At 44.6% G+C, this 19,080-nt stretch overlaps 1 protein-coding gene across 3 annotated transcripts in view; it reads left to right on the top strand.

Annotated features, from left to right (window-relative positions):
- PPP2CB (protein phosphatase 2 catalytic subunit beta) overlaps positions 1-19,080 on the top strand; it is a 428,792-nt gene that overhangs the window by 243,370 nt on the left and 166,342 nt on the right. For all 3 annotated transcript variants that reach the window (XM_029601853.1, XM_029601859.1, XM_029601846.1), the window contains exon 3: positions 13,574-13,747. In XM_029601853.1, coding sequence (XP_029457713.1) covers positions 13,574-13,747 — 174 coding nt within the window. The remainder of the gene's footprint in view (positions 1-13,573; positions 13,748-19,080) is intronic.

Below are 19,080 nucleotides of genomic sequence, written 5' to 3'. Positions count from 1 at the left end.
GAGGTACCCCGTGTGGTGTCGGGTACTGAGGCAGTGAAGATATAGCATGGCAATCTCTAGCATAATGACCAAATTGTCCACACTGGTAACACTGTTGACCTGGATTTCTTCTCTGGGGGGTTGGCCAATCTGGGGCATAGTCTTGGCGCGGCCAATCTCGTGGTCGTTGGTCGCGATTCCAAGGCTGGGATGGGCGTCTCTGGGAAGAACGTCCTCTTTGGCCTTGAAAATGACCTCGAAATGGGGGCCGAGAACTAGGTGTCTGAAAGAAACACGAATCGGACTCTTGAATGTCATTGGGAGGAGCATTTGCAATCTCGCGATCCTGGATAAAAAGTGCACTAGCCTTAGTTTGGGTTCTGACAAGATCGTCCTGGGACTTATCGCGAGCTTCAAGGAATTTCTGAACATGGTGTAATATGTTACCATGCATTTGACTCCAAGGCATGGTTTCCAAGGCAACTACATTACTCAATGCCTTTCGAATGGTGACAGGTAAAGTTTGGACAAACATGTGACAAAACATTGGAAGAGAATTGGGGTCTGAATAAAGACCTCCCGGCTCTTGAGTGAACATTTCCTGAAAATTATGCAAAAACGTATCAAAAAGAGTAAGCTTGGGATCCCAACGAGCTGAAGTAAGTTTAGTGAAATCACGCCGTTGCGGAAAAAGATGGCGCAAAGCTTCCCATGTAGCAGTACGATGAGGGTCAAAAGAGTCACCATCATGCTGGTGGGTTGATAAGACATCTGAACGTTGAGCAGCAGACCACACTGCCGATTGGTTAAGGCCAGGAGTTTGGGCAAAAAGAGCTTTAATGTCGCCAACTGCGAGTTGTACGCCCATGGTAAGACTTTCCAGTTTAAGGATCCAGGCGTGAGCACCGCGAGAAATAGAGGGAAGTTTAGAAAGAACGGCCTGTAAATCAGTGAAGGACCATGGAGTGTAAGTTTTAACCGTGGTATTTCTGGCAGTACGTCCAGGTTTGGACAAAATAGGAAGGGCCACAGCAGGGCTTGGAGCAGCAGTAGATGACGACCGATACTTCCCTTCGTATCGTTCCCATACCTTGAGACCCATGCGCATGTAATGTTGGAACTTGCTAGACCATTCAGGATTGGGATTATCGCGAATAGCACTACGAGCTGTGTTCATATCTGCCTTAGTCAGAGATCCTATTCGAGGATAGGGACGCATCTGAGGACTCAGAATCTCAGTCCAGTCTGCAAGGGCCTCTACCCACTTAGTCACAAAAGAAAAAGACTGTTCTTTATTGGCAACAAAAGATGCAGGGGTCACAGTGCTGACTTGGGGTGCTGTGACCACTAGAGCTGCAGGATCAGCATATATAGGAGAAGTAGGAGTTGCGGAATGTTGGTCTAGGCGACGACGTAGTTCAACTGTTAATGGATGGCGAAGGCCAGGAATGACAGGCAAATCTTCAGAATCAAATGAAGCATCAGAAAAAGAATCATCGTCTATTTCAGGTTGTACAGGGGTACAATGCAGCATTCCCTGAACAGAAACCAGGCCTCCCTCGCAGTGGAGGGGAGGGATAGAGGTGACTGTCGAACAGCAGAGGTAGGGTTAAGGTGAGTTAGGGGCGTGTCAGCAGTAGGCCTCTGAGCAGCAGAGGCTGAGGTCTGGGTGTTGCCTAAAGAATTTAGGCGGGTCGGGCAATCTGGAGCCAAGGGAGTAAAACCCACAGCAGTGTCTGACTGGGATGGGTCATCAGGACTAAGCACTGGGAGTGCCATCGCCATTTGATCAAGTTGAATTTGGAGAGCAGCATAAGGGCGAATTAACGAATCAGACACATAAGGAGGAGGAGGGGCATCAGGTGACGTAGCAGACTTTGGTGAAGTAGAAGGTGCTACCTGGGGGGTGGAAATGGTGGGGGTCTGAGGCAATGCAGATTGCATAGCAGGGAGTGGACCAGAAGGTAGCGAGGACTCAGAGGACTCATGCAAGGCGTCAGCTGTTTTCTGTGGGGGAGCAGAAGCAGCGTTAGTGAGAGCTAATTTCACTAAGTTAACCAGCCTAAGGACCAACCTGTGTTCATTTAAACTTAGCAGGCTTAGTGGCATATTTATTCTCAAGAAATTCTTTTAAACGAGCCAGGAGAACTGTGTCAAAGGAGCCATGGGAGGGCCAGCTAAGAAATCATCTTGAGCCGCCCATAAAACCCATTGAAGATGGCAGGCCCTGATTAATTTCTCATTTGGAATCTGAAATGCGATTACTCGAGCAGTGGAGAATCACAGAGAACAGTAGGAACAGCGTCAGAGCTAGGCTGACCTTTGAATGTACGGAACTTTGAAAACATATTTAATATCAGTTAAAATAGTCTCTGATGTAACTTCTCCCAGTTTGATGACGGGGCTGAAAAATCCGGCAAGGCCGACAGCTACAGGAGAAACAATGAGGAAGGCAAACAAGTGGGCAAACAAAATGGGAAAGAAAAAGAATCGGAAAGCACAGATCTTAGATTATTACAAGCAACTTGAAACTGAAAAAGAAAGAGAGAAAGAAAGCACACAAAGTTCAGGGGTTTTTTGTTTTTTGTTTTCTATTATGTAAAGACAGCACAAGCAGAAAAGGCACAGAGCAGCGGGCTGAATTGAATTCCTAAGGAAGGGTAAGGGAGGAGTGAGTAGGCAGCACGGCAGCCTAGTATGAACGGACTACAAATGCCATAAAACAAAGGGAAACCAGAGCAAAGCCAGGAGCCGGGACGGGCTCAGGCTGTGAAGAGGAATTCTGTGTTCTTATTTGAAAAGCCGGCAGTGCAGGCAGTGTCAGTAGTTTCGTAATTAAGCAGGCTGGAATGAAGTCAAGCAGCCATGCAGGGAGGAAAAAAAAAAAAGTCAGAGGAAAAAAAAAAGCAGGGAAAGAAAGAGCCCGCCCTTGGGAAAGACAAAGCGAACAGCAATTAACACACACACACACACACCACACACACACACACACAGCAGGCAGAAGCGGAATTCCTGAGGTGGGGGCAGATGAAGTCAGCCAGCAGTGAAGGCAATATAGACGAAGCACAGCAGGGAGGGGGGGAGGTGTGGGGCCAACGCCCAAAGTGCCGAGAGACAATGCCAAGAACCAGCGGGCACTGACTTAAGCAGAGAGGAATGTGCAGGGGGGTGGGGCGTGACAACGCATAGCACTGGAAAACTACAAAACGAAAGGGTGGAGAAGAAAAACTCAATTGCCCAACATGCACTGGGAAGAGACAAAGGGGGGGGGGCGAGTGGGAGGGGCGAGGAGGGAGAGCGAGGTGGCAGATACAAGGATGAAACACCAGAACAAAGGAATCGTCGCCACTTTGGCACAGGAATGCAAAGGTGGGGGGGGGGGGAAGGAGAGGGGCGAGGGTAGGGCGATTCCCGCTTCAATAAAGAAAGAAAATGCAGGCAGATCAGGATTATTTAGCAAGGAAATGCAAGTGATGAAGTAGAAAAATGTACAGCATTTAAGCAGAGCAAATAAAGTGTCAAACAGCGACGAGAGATACTGAAGTGAAACCAGACCCTGAGCAGCGGGAGAAAAGAATTCAGACCGTCATGAACTTTTACAACTGCAAGAAATGGGGAAGCAAAGCCTAGAAGCGAAGGGAGGGGGGGGGCAGGGAATTCCAAACTGCTTTAAACGTCTTAAGAAAGTGTTAAATGAGACAGGAGCAAAAACATTTAGGAATGAGCACCTTTGTAAATTAACCGATGTTATACACACACGCAGGGCAACAACTTTAAGAGATTTTATAGCTTCCTAGTAAATGTAATCTGAAACCAATACAGATAGGCCAAAGAATGCCATTCAAAGAAGCACGACTGGCAATTACAGTAGCTCTGGCAAACGAACAAACTTAGCAATAGGAAATAAAAGAGAAGACACAGATAACTGAAACATTAATCAAATCAATCACTTTTTCTTAAAAAAAAATTAAAATGAAATCACATACATACCCAATTATTAACCGAAGAACTCTCTCTTAAGAATCAGCGTCCTGGATTCCAAGGTTGGAGAGTTTAATCACGACCTCCGTGGCAGCTGCCAGACTCACTTCTCGACCCTGCCAGTACTTAAGTACGCTAATGACCCCAGGTCACCCTAAGTGGAACTGGTTAATTAGTCAAAAGCATTAAACAGCGTCCGCAAGCTGCTGCAGCCGGAGAGTCCCAGGAAAGGGGCGCGAAACCTTTCCTGTGAATCCCAGCGGTGCCTCCAGATGTTAAAAGAGGGGCTTCCCCTCTATCTAATTACAGAATGAATACCAGCTTCAAACAATAATAAAGAAAGAGGTTTATTGATAAAGGTAATTAATAGAGGAAGGCGGACAGTTCCTCTATGGAGCAGAGAATAAAACAGAGAGACAAGGATACAAGCAAAGGTGTATACAGTCTATTCAGAATCTGCTCAGAGCTCCAAGATGTGCGCTTCAGGTTATAAGGGTTTTTGGATCTGCTACTATCAGACATCTGCATAATCCACACCCATTACCTTTAATAGCCAATCGATATATATTAAAACATGTGTACATTAGCTTGCTCTTACTTATAGGGCACAGGCCTCTTCTTATCAGTTAGAATAACAAACTTAGTTCCATCCTTCCAGGAATGATGTCATCCGTGCTGGATGATTCTCTGGTAAGTTCAGTGATCATAGTGCTTCACAGTGCTATAACTACATGTGTGCAGGATATATGCAGTTCACTATTCTACAAGTCCTTGTTGGTTGTTTGAATATAAATCCTCTTTTCTTCATTCCCCCTGCCATTGAAGCAGAGAGCTATGCTGGATATGCATTGAAAGTGAAGTATCAGGCATTTTTGGTTTTGGGGTAGTAACCACTGTAACAAGCAAGCTACTCCCATGCTTTTATGCGGATGCAAATCCTTTTATCCACATTTCCTCTTGCAGTTGAAGCATAGAGCAATGTTGGAGTCGCATTAACCGTGTGTATGTTTATTGAATAAGGATATTCATCTCCAGGTAGTAGCCGTCATTCCCGCAAGCCACTCCCATGCCTCTTCTCTTCATTCACATCCTCTAGACTTTATGGATCCACAGTATTTATCCCATGCCTCTTTGAAATCCTTCACAGTTTTGGTCTTCACCACTTTCTCCGGAAGGGTGTTCCAGGCATCCACCACCCTCTCCATGAAGAAATACTTCCTGACATTGGTTCTGAGTCTTCCTCCCTGGAGTTTTAAATCGTGACCCCCTGGTTCTGCTGATTTTTTTGCAACAGAAAAGGTTTGTCGTTGTCTTTGGATCATTAAAAAACCTTTCAAGAATCTGAAAGTCCTTATATCACCCCTTCTCCTCCTTTCCTCCAGGGTGTACATATTTAGATTCTTCAATCTCTCCTCATATGTCATTTGATGAAGACCCGCCACCTTTTTGGTCGCCCTTCTCTGGACCACCTCCATCCTGTCTTTGTCCCTTCCGAGATACGGTCTCCAGAACTGAACACAGTACTCCAGGTGAGGCCTCACCAAGACCTTTACAAGGGGATAATCACTTTTCTTACTCGATATTCCTCTTTCTTTGCAGCCCAGCATTCTTCTGGCTTTAGCTATCGCTTTGTCACATTGTTTCGCTGACTTCAGATCATTAAACACTATCGCCCCAAGGTCTCTCTCCTGCCCAGTGCACATCAGCCCTTCTCCCCCCATTGAATACAGTTCTTTTGGATTTCCACACCCCATATGCATGACTCTGCATTTCTTGGCATTGAATCTCACCTGCCATATCTTTGACCACTCTTCCAGTTTACTTAAATCCCATCTCATTCTCTGCACTCCTTCCGGCATGACCACTCTGTTGCAGATCTTAGTGTCATCCGCAAAAAGAAAAACCTTACCTTCTATCCCTTCCGCAATGTCGCTCACAAAGATATTGAACAGGACCGGTCCCAACACCGACCCTTGAGGCACTCCACTCAACACCGCTCTCTCTTCAGAGTAAGTTCCATTTACCATCACACATTGTCTTCTGTCCGTCAACCAGTTTGCAATCCATGCCACCACTTTGGCACTCACTCCTAAGCTTCTTATTTTATTCACCAGTCTCCTGTGCGGAACCGTATCAAAAGCTTTGCTGAAGTCCAAGTAGATGACATCGAGTGCTCTTCCTTGATCCAATTCCTTGGTTACCCAGTCAAAAAAGTCTATCAAGTTTGTCTGACAGGATCTTCCCCTGGTGAATCCATGCTTCCTCTGGTCCAGCAATTCTTCCGACTGTAGATAGTTCATTATTCCCTCTTTTAACAGCGACTCCATTACTTTTCCCACCACCGAGGTGAGGCTAACCAGTCTGTAGTTACCAGCCTCTTCTCTGTTTCCACTCTTGTGAAGCGGGATCACCACCGCTCTTCACCAATCAATCAGCACCACTCCCGTTTCTAGGGATCTATTGAACAGGTCACACAGTGGACCCGCCAGCACATCTCTGAGCTCCCTCAGTATCCTAGGATGAACCTCATCAGGCCCCATGGCTTTGTCCACTTTCAGTTTCCCCAGCTTTTCCCATACATTCTCTACTGTAAATGGAGTTGCATCTACTCCATTCCCCTCTAGTTTCTTGTTAACTAGTGACAGTCCTTCTCCAAGGTCTTCTTTAGTGAACACAGAACTGAAGTATTTGTTTAATATTTCTGCCATTTCTTCGTCTCTCTCCACACATTGATCCTTTTCACCTTTCAATTTCACTATACCACTTTGAACTTTTCTCCTTTCACTGACGTATCTGAAAAATGTTTTGTCACCTCTCTTTACCTCTTTAGCAATCCTTTCTTCCGCTTGACTTTTTGCCATCTTGATTACTTTCTTTGTCTCCCTCAGTTCTACCAGATATTCTTCTTTGTGCTCCTCCCTTTGGGATCCTTTATATTTCTTGAACACTGTTCTTTTAGCCTTTATTTTGTCAGCCACCTCCTTGGAGAACTAAATAGGTTTCATTTTTCTTTTGCTTTTCTTTACTTTACAATGCAACCAATGTTTTTCTATGGGGAAACAAATGAAACTAATGTCACATGTTTCATTCGTGGGATGCGCTTATTCTTTTTCGGGAGCCAATGAATGAAACAAATGAGGCATATTCGTCACGGATTGGCCTTTCTTTTTAAACAATTGCATATAAATATAGTGCAGGTTTTGGAATCCATTGGATTGCAGGAGCCAAGGCAGCATGATTTTACCAGAGGTAAATCTTGTCAGATGAATCTGATCTATTTCATTGATTGGGTGACCAACAGAGTTGGATCAAGGGAGAGCACTAGACGTAGCATTCTTGAATTTCAGCAAGGCCTTTGACACGGTTCTGCGCAAAAGACTTATAAGTAAATTGTGCGCCCTTGGTATGGATCCTAGAGTTAGAAACTGACTGCTAATAAGCAGTAGTTAGAGTGTTTGTATATTAAAAACAACAACAACAACAAAAGTAGCCAGAAGCTAGAAATCAGCTAGGAGCAGTGTATACCTAAGTAAAAAGGTTGAAAAGTTCAGTTCAGTTACTCACCTTGGAAAGGTGTTAAGGTTGTGTGATTTGGTTTGATTAGGTACCAACATTTGTTAATCAAGAGAGCAGTGAGTCACTCTGGCTGACTAACTGAAGTTAGACAGTTTGTTTTTTCCAATGCTCCCACCCCTAGCTCATCTTTTAATTTATAGGCAGGTGTCATTTTCACAAAAACAAACAAACCCAAACCCCTTATCGAACGTTTGATCATTCCCCTGTAGGCCACTACCAGACATTTAGTGAATTCACTAATACATTTAAAGGACTTTAATTAGACACATTCCTACTCCTATAGCAACATAAAAGTTAACTAGGAACTGAACAAATTTGAGATGAAGGCAGCAGTCCAGCAGCAAGAGAGGGGCTTCCCAGTCTTTTGCATCGAGTGTCACATGTATGATTTTTTACCCGCCGGTGAGAAATTGTACATGTGCATGCGATGCAAGGAGGTCCTAGCTCTCAGAGAACGAGTCCGATCTCTGGAGGCTAGAGTGACAGACCTGGAGGAGCTGAGGCAGACAGAGGGGTACATTGATGAGACCTTCAGGGACATAGTAGCCAAGTCCCAATTTCAGACTGGCAGCCCTGGTGGCTCTTTGGAGGAAGAAGGTCTCATGATTGGAGAGCATCAACCTGAAGCAGCAGGAAAGGATCCTGTAGCAAGGACCTGCTCTCCAGGTGGTGCATTGTCCTTTTGTTCCGAGGATATCTCCCCAAGGCCTACTGCACAGGAGCGGGAAGGGTTAGGTCGGGCCATCATAGTTGGTGATTTCGATTATTAGGAATGTAGACAGCCGGGTGGCTGGTGGGCGTGAGGATCGCCTGGTAACATGCCTAACTGGTGCGAAGGTGGCGGACCTCACACGTCACCTAGATAGGATTTTAGACAGTGCTGGGGAGGAGCTGGCTGTCGTGGTACATGTGGGCACAAATGAACATAGGAAAATGTGGGAGGGAGGTTCTGGAAGCCAAATTTAGGCCCTTAAGTAGAAAGCTTAAATCCAGAACCTCCAGGGTAGCATTCTCTGAAATGATTCCTGTCTAACGCGCAGGTCCCCAGAGGCAGGGAGAGCTCCGCAGTCTCAATTCGTGGATGAGATGATGGTGAAAAGGAAGAGGGATTCAGTTTTGTAAGGAACTGGGGAATCTTTTGGGGAAGGGGGAGTTTTTTCTGAAGGGATGGGCTCCACCTTATCCAGGGTGGAATCAGACTGCTGGCACTAACCTTTAAAAAGGAGATAGAGCAGCTTTTAAACTAGAACGAAGGGGAAAGCCGACAGTCCGCTCAGCAGCTCATGGTTCAGAGGGAGGGTATCTTCAAAGGATACTAATGATGCATTAAATTAGGGCATCCCAACAGTGAGGTTCCAATAATAAGAAAGATGTCCAAGTATCTGTAACTAAAAACTCACCAGAGCTAAAAAAATTCTAACTTATCCCTATCAATTAAAAGCAGAATGAAAATATAAACAAAAACAAACTTTGAAATGTTTGTATGCTAATGCCAGAAGTCTAAGAAGTAAGATGGGAGAATTAGAATGTATAGCAGTGAATGATGACATAGACTTAATTGGCATCTCAGAGCCATGGTGTAAGGAGGACAACCAATGGGACAGAGCTGTACCGGGGTACAAATTATATTGCAATGACAGAGAGGAGCACCCGGAAGGCGGTGTAGTGCTTTATGTCCGGGATGGCACAGAGTCCAACAGGATAAACATCCTGCATGAGACTAAATGCAAAATTGAAATCTTTATGGGTAGAAATCCCTTGTGTGTTGGGGAAGACTATAGTGATAAGTATACTACCGTCCACCTGGTCAGTTGGTGAGATGGACAGTGAAATGCTAAGAGAAATTAGGGAAGCTAACCAAATTGGTAGTGCAGTAGTAATGGGAGATTTCAATTACCCCAATATCGACTGGGTAAATGTATCATCGGTACATGCTAGGGAGAGAAAGTTTCTGGATGGAATAATGATAGTTATATGGAGCAATTGGTTCAGGAACCGACAAGAGAGGGAGCAATTTTAGATTAATTCTCAGTGGAGCACTGGATTTGGTGAGAGAGGTAACGGTGGTGGGGCTGCTTGGCAATAGTGATCATAATATGATCAAATTTGAATTAATGACTGGAAGGAGAGGACAGTAAGCAAATCCACAGCTCTTGTGCTAAACGTTCAAAAGGAAAACTTTGATAAAATGAGAAAAATAGTTAGAAAAAAACTGAAAGGAGCAACTACAAATGTAAAAAATGAACAAGAAGGCGTGGTCATTTAAAAAAAATACCATCCTAGAAGCACAGTCCAGATGTATTCCACACATTAGTAAAGGTGGAAAGAAGGGAAAACTATTACCGGCATGGTTAAAAGGGGGAGGTGAAAGAAGCTATTTTAGACAAAAGATCTTCATTCAAAACTTGGAAAAAGGATCCAACAGAAGAAAATAGGATAATGCATAAGCGTTGGCAAGTTAAATGTAAGACATTCTAAGACAGGCTAAGAGGGAATTTGAAAAGAAGTTGGCCGTAGAGGCAAAACTCACAGGAAAAACATTTTAAAATATATCCGAAGCAGAAAGCCTGTGAGGGAGTCAGTTGGACCGTTAGATGATCGAGGGGTTAAAGGGGCACTTAGAGAAGATAAGGCCATTGCGGAAAGATTAAATGATTTCTTTGCTTCGGTGTTTACTGAGAGGATGTTGGGGAGCTCCCGTACCGGAGAAGGTTTTCATGGGTAATGATTCAGATGGACTGAACCAATCACAGTGAACCTAGAAGATGTGGTAGGCCTGATTGACAAATTGAAGAGTAGTAAATCACCTGGACTGGATTGTATACACCCTAGTGGTTCTGACGAAACTAAAAAATGAAATTTCATACCTATAAGTAAAACTTTGTAACCTATCATTAAAATCATCCATTGTACCTGAAGGCTGGAGGGTGGCTAATGTAAGCCCAATATTTAAAAAGGGTTCCAGGGGCGATCCGGGAAACTACAGATCAGTTTAGCCTGACTTTGGTGCCAGGTAAAAATAGTGGAAAGTGTTCTAAGGCATCAAAATCACAGAACATATAGAAAGACATGATTTAATGGAATAAAGTCACATAGCTTTACCTAAGGCAAGTCTTGCCTCACAAATCTGCTTCACTTTTTGAAGGAGTTAATAAATATGTAGATAAAGGTGAACCATTAGATGTAGTATATTTGGATTTTCAGAAAGCGTTTGACAAAGTTCCTCATGAGAGCCTGCTAGGAAAAGTAAAAAGTCATGGGATAGGTGGCGATGTCCTTTCGTGGATTAGAAACTGGCTAAAAGACAGGAAACAGAGAGTAGGATTAAGTGGAGAATTTCCCTCAGTGGAAGGGAAATGGGCAGTGGAGTACCTCAGGGATCTGTATTGGGACCCGTACTTTTCATATATATTTATAAATGAATCTGGAAAGAAATACGACGAGTGAGGTAATAAAATTTGCAGATGATACAAAATTGTTCAGAGTAGTAATTACAAGCAGATTGTGATAAATTGCAGGAAGACGTTGTGAGACTTGGAAAATTGGGCATCAAAATGGCAGATGAAATTTAATGTGGATAAGTGAAAGGTGATGCATATGGGAAAAATAAGCCATGCTATAGTTACACAATGTTAGGTTCCATATTAGGAGCTACCACCCAAGAAAGATCTAGGCGGTCATAGTGGATAACACATTGAAATCGACAGTTCGTGTGCTGTGGCAGTCAAAAAAGCAAACAGAATGTTGGGGAATTATTAGAATGGGAAAGGTGAATAAAGCGGAAAATGTCATAATGCTTCTGTTTCACTCCATGGTGAGACCTGAATATTGTGTACAATTCTTGGTCGCCGCATCTCAAAAAAGATATAGTTGCGATGGAGAAGGTACAGAGAAGGGCAACCAAAATGATAAGGTGAATGGAACAGCTCCCACTATGGGGAAAGACTAAAGAAGTTAGGACTTTTCAGCTTGGAGAAGAGACAGCTGATTGAGGTGTTTAAAATCATGAGATGTCTAGAACAGGTAAATGTTGAATCAGTTATTTACTCTTTCAGATAATAGAAAGGTTAGGGGGCACTCCATGAAGTTAGCATGTGGCCACATTTAAAACTAATCGGAGAAAGTTCTTTTTCACTCGATGCACAATTAAACTTTGTAATTTGTTGCCAGAGGATGTGGTTAGTGCAATTAGTGTAGCCTGTGTTTAAAAAAGGATTGGATAAGTTCTTGGAGGAGAAGTCTATTACCTGCTATTAATTAAGTTGACTTAGAAAATAGCCACTGCTATTACTAGCAACAGTAGTATGGAATAGACTTAGTGTTTGGTTACTTGCCGGGTTCTTTTGGCCTGGATTGGCCACTGTTGGAAACAGGATGCTGGCTTGATGGACCCTTGATCTGACCCAGTATGTCATGTTCTTATGAGTGGGAGGAGACAAAGGGTAGTGGTAAATGGAGTTTTCTCTGAGGAGGGGGTTGTTACTAATGTTGTAGCTCATGGATCGGTCCATGGACTGTTTTTGGTTTTTTTTCAACATTTTTATGAGAGACATAAAAGGATTGTTGGGAAAGGTTTGTCTTCTTGCTGATGATACCAAAATCTGTAACAGGGGTGGGACAGTTAGGAAGAAGTGGAAAACATGAGGGATCTAGCAAACTCGAGTAATGATCTCAAGTCTGCAGGTAAGATTTAATGTTAAAAAAATGCAGAGTAATGTATTTAGGATGCAAAACCCCAAGGGAAAAGTACAGCATTGGAAGTGAAATTCTTCTAAGTGCAAAGGAAGAACGGGATCTGGTGGTAATTTTATCTGATGATCTTCAGATGGTCAAACAGGTGGATAAAAGCAATGGTAAATGCCAGAGAATGCTTGGCTGCATAGGGAGAGGAATTGTCGGCAGAAGAAAGGAGGTGATATTGCCCCTATAATAGGTCCCTGGTGAGACCTCACTTGGAATGCTTTGAACAGTTCTGGAGACTGCACATTCAAAAGATATAAACAGGATGGAGTTGGTCCAGAATGTGGCTATTAAAATGGTCAGTGGTCTTCTTTCTAAAGCATCTGGGGATAGACTTAAAGATCTAAGCATGTATACTCTGGAGGAAAGGCGAGTTAGGGGAGATATGATAGAGACATTCAAATATCTCAAAGATTTCCATGCACAGGAGGCAAATCTTTCAATGGAAAGGAGGTTCTAGAATGAAGGGTCATGAGAGGAGGGTGAAAGGGGGTGGATTCAGGAATAGTCTTAGGAAATATTTTTTTTACAGAGAGAGTGGTGGTTGACAAAAAACAGTATCTGAATTCAGGAAAGCATGGGATAAATATAGGGGATCTCTAAGGATGATAATTATAATGCTAAATTAATTGGACTGCTGGGCAATCTGGATGGTCCGTACGGTCTTTTTCTGCTGTCATGTTTCTGTGTTTCTAAAATAGCTCTAAAATCATTTGAGGGGGCTCACAAGGCCAACTGAGTGGCAATTCCCACATATGCTCAGTAGAGCAAAGACTCTACTAGCTAAGAGAGAGAGAAGTTTGTTCAGTGCCGCTGGATTATGTCATCAACATGTCATAGCTAATTCATCCTGCTGTCTATGGAAAACATTGCTTGCGATGAGCAAACTTGCTATACCTTGACTTTGAAAACAGGTGCAAAATCTGTGGGTAAAAAAAAACCCTGCAGACTTTGCACTTATGTGACCATTCTTAAGGTTCCGCTCTAATTTACTAGCTGGGTAGTGTGTGGGTCATACTACTAACTCCCTGTGGATTTCAGTTGCCATTCCAAATTTATTGTTTTACTACTGTTTTCATTTTTACAATGAAAATTAGGTTTTACCATAACTTTTATAGTTATCAAGTAGGCTTGGCTAACATCACAAATTAGTTGTCTTTTTTATTTTTTGCTTTATTAAAAATAATCAGAACAATATGTTTGTTCTCTAATAATTCTATGACACATGAGTATATGAACAATTAATCTATCTGAGAGAAATTCTAAAATGTAAACTGTATTTCGTTTCTGTAACCAGGTGCGCTACCCAGAACGAATTACAATATTGAGGGGAAACCATGAGAGCCGGCAAATCACACAAGTCTACGGCTTTTATGATGAATGTCTACGGAAATATGGCAATGCTAATGTTTGGAAATATTTTACCGATCTATTTGATTATCTACCACTTACAGCTTTAGTTGATGGTCAGGTACGTGTTTTATGTAGGATCTCACTTTGATTAGTACACATGTAATTAGTGATCTCTTGGTTTTTATTGAAAATCAATTAAAACAAGGTTTTCTCCTGTAGTTGGGTAGAAAACGTTGCGTTCTTGCCCAAATAAATGTATTTCTTTATTCAGCTGTTTGTTGTGTATGTTAATCAAAGTTTTTGTTATAGGTTCTGGAAGAAATATAATATATGCACAGTACAGAAAAATTAAAAGAATATGTATGTATATGGTGGTATGCATACAGCGTGGTGTGTAGTTAATGTTGCCGCATAAAGATAGCTAGAAGCACATTGCTGCAGATCTGATTTTTGGGTTGCTTTTGTAGTGAAGAATGTTTGCAAGATTTTAAACTGACTCATGTAATAGAATTGGTTTTTAAGTTGTATTAAATATAATGGTGTTTGAGTAAAGTTGTCATAAGCTAATTATAATCTAGTGCTACTAGATAAAGGCAAGGAGCTTTCATGACATGTAATTTATAAAGGTGATTGTTCAAAAACAAGGAATATGTATGCATGTGAAAGATATTACACATGGAACAAAGTAAATTAAAGTATTCCTGTATGGATTTAGTATTATAAAAAGTGATTCTTCCCCCTTTCTCCCCTCCCTACTTGCCACTCCCTTTTCCCAACATGGTGGCCAGAAAGCAATGTTTTTGAAAAAAAATTTTGAGATCTTTTGCCGCTTCTCCATGTCCTATAGCCAATATTACAAATTTTCACAAAAGGAGCCATGGCCCCTGCACTAGATCCAGGCCCAAAGGAACCAGAGTTGCTGTGGTGGGCCTAGCCTGGTCCCAAAGGAGAGAAGTCTAAGGAAAGGGGAGAGACTAACCAAAACATTAAAATAGATAAAAACGAAGAGCAAAATGAAAAAAGGCATAAAAAATACCCCAAGATTGATTGATTATGTATTTATTTATTTATTTAAAAGGCTTTTATATACCGCTATTTGGAGAAACATCATCATAACGGTTTACACTATTGAACATAGCCTAATAGATTACAAACACATAACGTTTAAAAACCTCATTCCCAGTACGTACCAGGATCAGTCCAGAGAAGTGGGTTGTGCATCCCTACCAGCAGATGGAGTCAGAGTACAAAGTTATGGTCACTGCCATATATACTAGAGTTTCACCTGCAGTCCCTTAGTATTTCTCTGACTCCAGCAGATGGCAGAGATGCACTCCTGCAGTTTTTAGTTTGATGTTTAGTTTTTCAGTATAGAATGTTTTTCTCCTTTCCTGGCAATCGCACCTTCGTGGGCCATCCCTCAGTGGAAGCCGGGCGTCCGGGGGATTGGTTATCTCTGTCAGGGGCTTCGCCCGCTATGAGTCTGTGTGTGTAGGCCAGGGGCCCCTGGCTACGCCACAAGGACACTGCTGCAGCTGCTCCCTTGATCCTGGCCAGAGCTTCTGATTAGTAAAGTTTGTAAAAAAAAAAAAAAATCAGCAGCAAGAAAGACTCTGTTCTCACAGGACAAGCAGGATGGTTGTCCTCACAAATGGGTGACATCGAGGATGGAGCCCACCACGGAAAACTTCTGTCAAAGTTTAAACAGAACTTTGACTGGCCCCTACTGGGCATGCCCAGCAAGGCACTGACTCTGCAGCCAGCAGGGGCCACCCTTCAGTCTTCTTTTTTCCGCGCAGCAGTTGCCACGCGGTGAAAGGAGCTCTCTAACCACGTTCCTGACAGGAATTTGGAAATTAATTTCCTAAGAAAATTTGCCCCTCAGGGGTCTCCCTTCGACAAATTTTTTAGTCATCTTACGGAACCCGGTAAGTTTTTTGCCTTCTTCCATCGACTGCCGTCGATTTTGGCCCTAGAGGCCTGTGGGCACTTACCGATCCCCAGCCTAAATTTTGGCTTCCAGCCATGGCAACGGGGTTCCGTCGTTGTCTGGATTGTACCCGGACTATGTCCATCACAGACCCCCACAGGGTTTGTGTAATGTGTTTGGGTAGTGGGCATGATGTCCTGACTTGCACCAAATGTGCCTTAATGACACCCAAGGGTCGCAAAGCCAGGATGGAGAAGATGGGGCTCCTCTTCCATGCACCCACCCCAACGCCATCGATAGCATCGACGTCATCGGAACCGGCACCGTCGAAGTTGTACCATCATCGTCAACCCTCCGGTGACCGTCCGCCATCGATCGGTTCTCGGCCGTCGACTCCCGTCCCTTCCCCGGATGGGCGAGGGGATCGGAAAGAAAAGCACCGCCATCGACGGCATAAGTCTCGGCCTGTCGAGGATCCACAGCCATCGACCTCTGCTCAAGCCGAGCCACCGACAAAGAAGCCGCGAACAGACCGGACGCCCTCCACGTCTCGTTCGCCGGCATCGAGGAAACCCTCACCCTCTCGGGGTGTGGGGGCCGTGATCCCACCGGTTACGGTGGTCCCTCCGGCCCTGCCTCAGCCTCCCTCTCCCGTCGAGCCGGGTATGGTTACCCCTGGTCTCCGGGCAGAACTGGACCGGCTGGTCCAGGAGGCCATCGAGAAAGCGATGAAGAAATTACAACCTCCATCGGCACCGTCTCCGGCACCGGTTCCAGTGCCGCCCCCGGCACCGACGCCGGCACCGTCTTCGCCACCGAGGAGGGAACCGACCACCGAGCCGTTGATACAAGCGCTAGCACACCGCTACTGAGCCGCATGGAGGCACTCATGACGGCCCTTCCATCGGTGATTCCAGTGCCATCGACAACACCACCGTCTCCGACTGGTTTCTCATCGGCAGGAGAAACACCGTTTCGAATTCCCCCTTCCGGGGTAGTTCCATCGGTACCTTCTGGTATATCTCCACCGATTTATCCTTCGGCTCCATCGATTCCGCGCCAGGCACCGATTCCATCGGCAGCACCGAAGCCATCGATGCCATTTTTGGTTCCACCTACCGCACCGATTCCACCTCGGTTTCCATCGATGCCTTCAGAGCCTCAGCCAGGTCCATCAGGGCTACAAGCCACACATGATCCCTACGATACCTGGGGTGATGATGATGATACCTCTTCTGACACAGATTTGCCTTCGCCACCATCTCCTACAGAGAGTAGAAAAAGATCTCCTCCTGAGGATCTATCTTTCATTAATTTTGTGAAAGAGATGTCAGAAGTTGTACCTTTTCAACTACAATCTGAAGCTGATGACAGACACCAGATGATGGAACTACTTCAATTTCTGGATGCTCCAAAAATCATCGCTTCCATCCCTATACACCAGGTGTTTTTGGATCTATTCAAGAAAAACTGGGAATCTCCTTCATCGGTGTCACCAGTTAACAAGAAAGCTGACTCCACATACCTTGTCCAGTCAGCACCAGGTTTCCAAAAACCTCAACTGGATCATCGCTCTGTTGTGGTTGAGTCCGCGCAGAAGAAGGCCAAGCGTCTTAAGCCGCACTCATCTACCCCACCTACCAGGGACAACAAGTTCCTGGATAGTGTAGGACGGAAAGTGTATCATGGAGCTATGTTGATTTCACGCATAGCTTCATATCAACTTTACATGACTCAATACAACAGAGCCATCCTTAAGCAGATGCAAGACTATGCTGACACGTTGCCGGACCAATACCAACCGCAGCTTCAAGCCCTTCTTCACAAGGGATTTGAGGCAGGGAAGCACGAGATTAGGACTGCCTATGACATATTCGATGCTTCCACGAAGGTTTCAGCCACAGCCATCTCAGCCAGACGTTGGGCTTGGTTAAAATCATCCAACCTTCGCCCAGAAGTCCAAGATCGTCTTGCTGATTTGCCCTGCTTAGGCGACAATTTGTTTGGAGAGCAAATTCAACAGATTGTGGCGGAGTTAAAAGACCACCATGAGACGTTGAAACAACTCTCATCTGTCCCACCTGAGGTGACCTCCAAGCAACCGCAAAAGAAGGACTCTAAGAATTCGTTCTTTCGACCACGTCGCTATTACCCTCCGTCAACTAGGGCTCGTCCTGCACGGTCCTCTAACAGGCCTCAGCCTCGTCAGCCGAGAAAGCAAAGACCTACTGTAGCCCCACCTCCTGGGCCTGCGGCGGGCCTTTGACTTCCCTGTATTGAGCACATGCCATCTCCCTCTTCCACACATCCCTGTGGGGGGTCGACTGTTCCACTTCTTACACCGTTGGAAACAGCTCACCTCAGATCAGTGGGTGCTAGCAATTATCGCACAGGGTTACCACCTCAACTTCATAACACTTCCGCCAGACTCCCCGCCCCTTCAGGCATGGAGTCTAACCAGCCATTTCACTCAATTACATCAAGAAGTATCCCTTCTTCTACAATCAAATGCTATAGAACCCGTCCCTCCTTGTCAACAAGGGAAAGGATTCTATTCCAGATACTTCCTGATACCAAAGAAATCAGGGGGGCTACGTCCAATTCTGGACCTTCGGGCCCTCAACAAGTATCTCCAAAAAGAAAAGTTCAAGATGGTAACCCTGGGTGCCTTGCTCCCTCTGTTGCAAAAGGGGGATTGGCTGTGCTCTCTCGACCTCAAGGACGCTTATACCCACATTGCGATCACACAATCCCATCGCAAATATCTGCGTTTTCTTGTAGGCCACGACCATTATCAATACCGTGTCCTACCTTTCGGTCTGGCTTCTGCCCCACGAGTCTTTACCAAATGTCTCGTAGTGGTAGCAGCATTCCTAAGGAAGGAAGGTGTCCACGTCTACCCCTACCTGGACGATTGGCTAATCAGGGCCTCCTCCCAACACATAGCTCAATCCTCCCTAAAATTGACAATTCAAACACTCCTTTCCTTAGGGTTTCTTGTCAATTACGAGAAATCTTGCTTAGTCCCGTCTCAAACCTTATCCTTCATTGGAGCAGACTTGGACACCTTGCAGGCAAAGGCTTACCTTCCTCTTCAGAGGGTCCACACCCTAATATCCCTGGCTCGCCAGCTCCAGTCTCAAAACACTGCCACAGCTTGCCAGTTCCTCATTCTCCTAGGACACATGGCATCCTCGGTTCAAGTCACTCCCATGACCCGACTAGCCATGAGAGTAACACAATGGACTCTACGGCACCAATGGATTCAAGCTTTTCAGCCTCTGTCCTCCATAGTCACAGTCACACAAGCCCTGCGCCTATCCTTAACCTGGTGGACGACTCAGGTCAACCTCCTTCAGGGCTTACCTTTTCTTCCACCGGATCCGCAAGTAATCCTAACCACCGACGCTTCTCACATCGGTTGGGGAGCCCATGTGGACGAATTACAAACCCAAGGGTTATGGTCCAAAGAGGAAGCTGAACACCAGATAAATTTCCTGGAACTTCGCGCAATCCGCTAT

Source organism: Rhinatrema bivittatum, chromosome 1 (assembly GCF_901001135.1).
Source record: "Rhinatrema bivittatum chromosome 1, aRhiBiv1.1, whole genome shotgun sequence".
Taxonomy (NCBI): domain Eukaryota; kingdom Metazoa; phylum Chordata; class Amphibia; order Gymnophiona; family Rhinatrematidae; genus Rhinatrema; species Rhinatrema bivittatum.
Note: the sequence above shows the minus strand (reverse complement) of the source record. Positions and strands in the feature narration are given on the sequence as shown.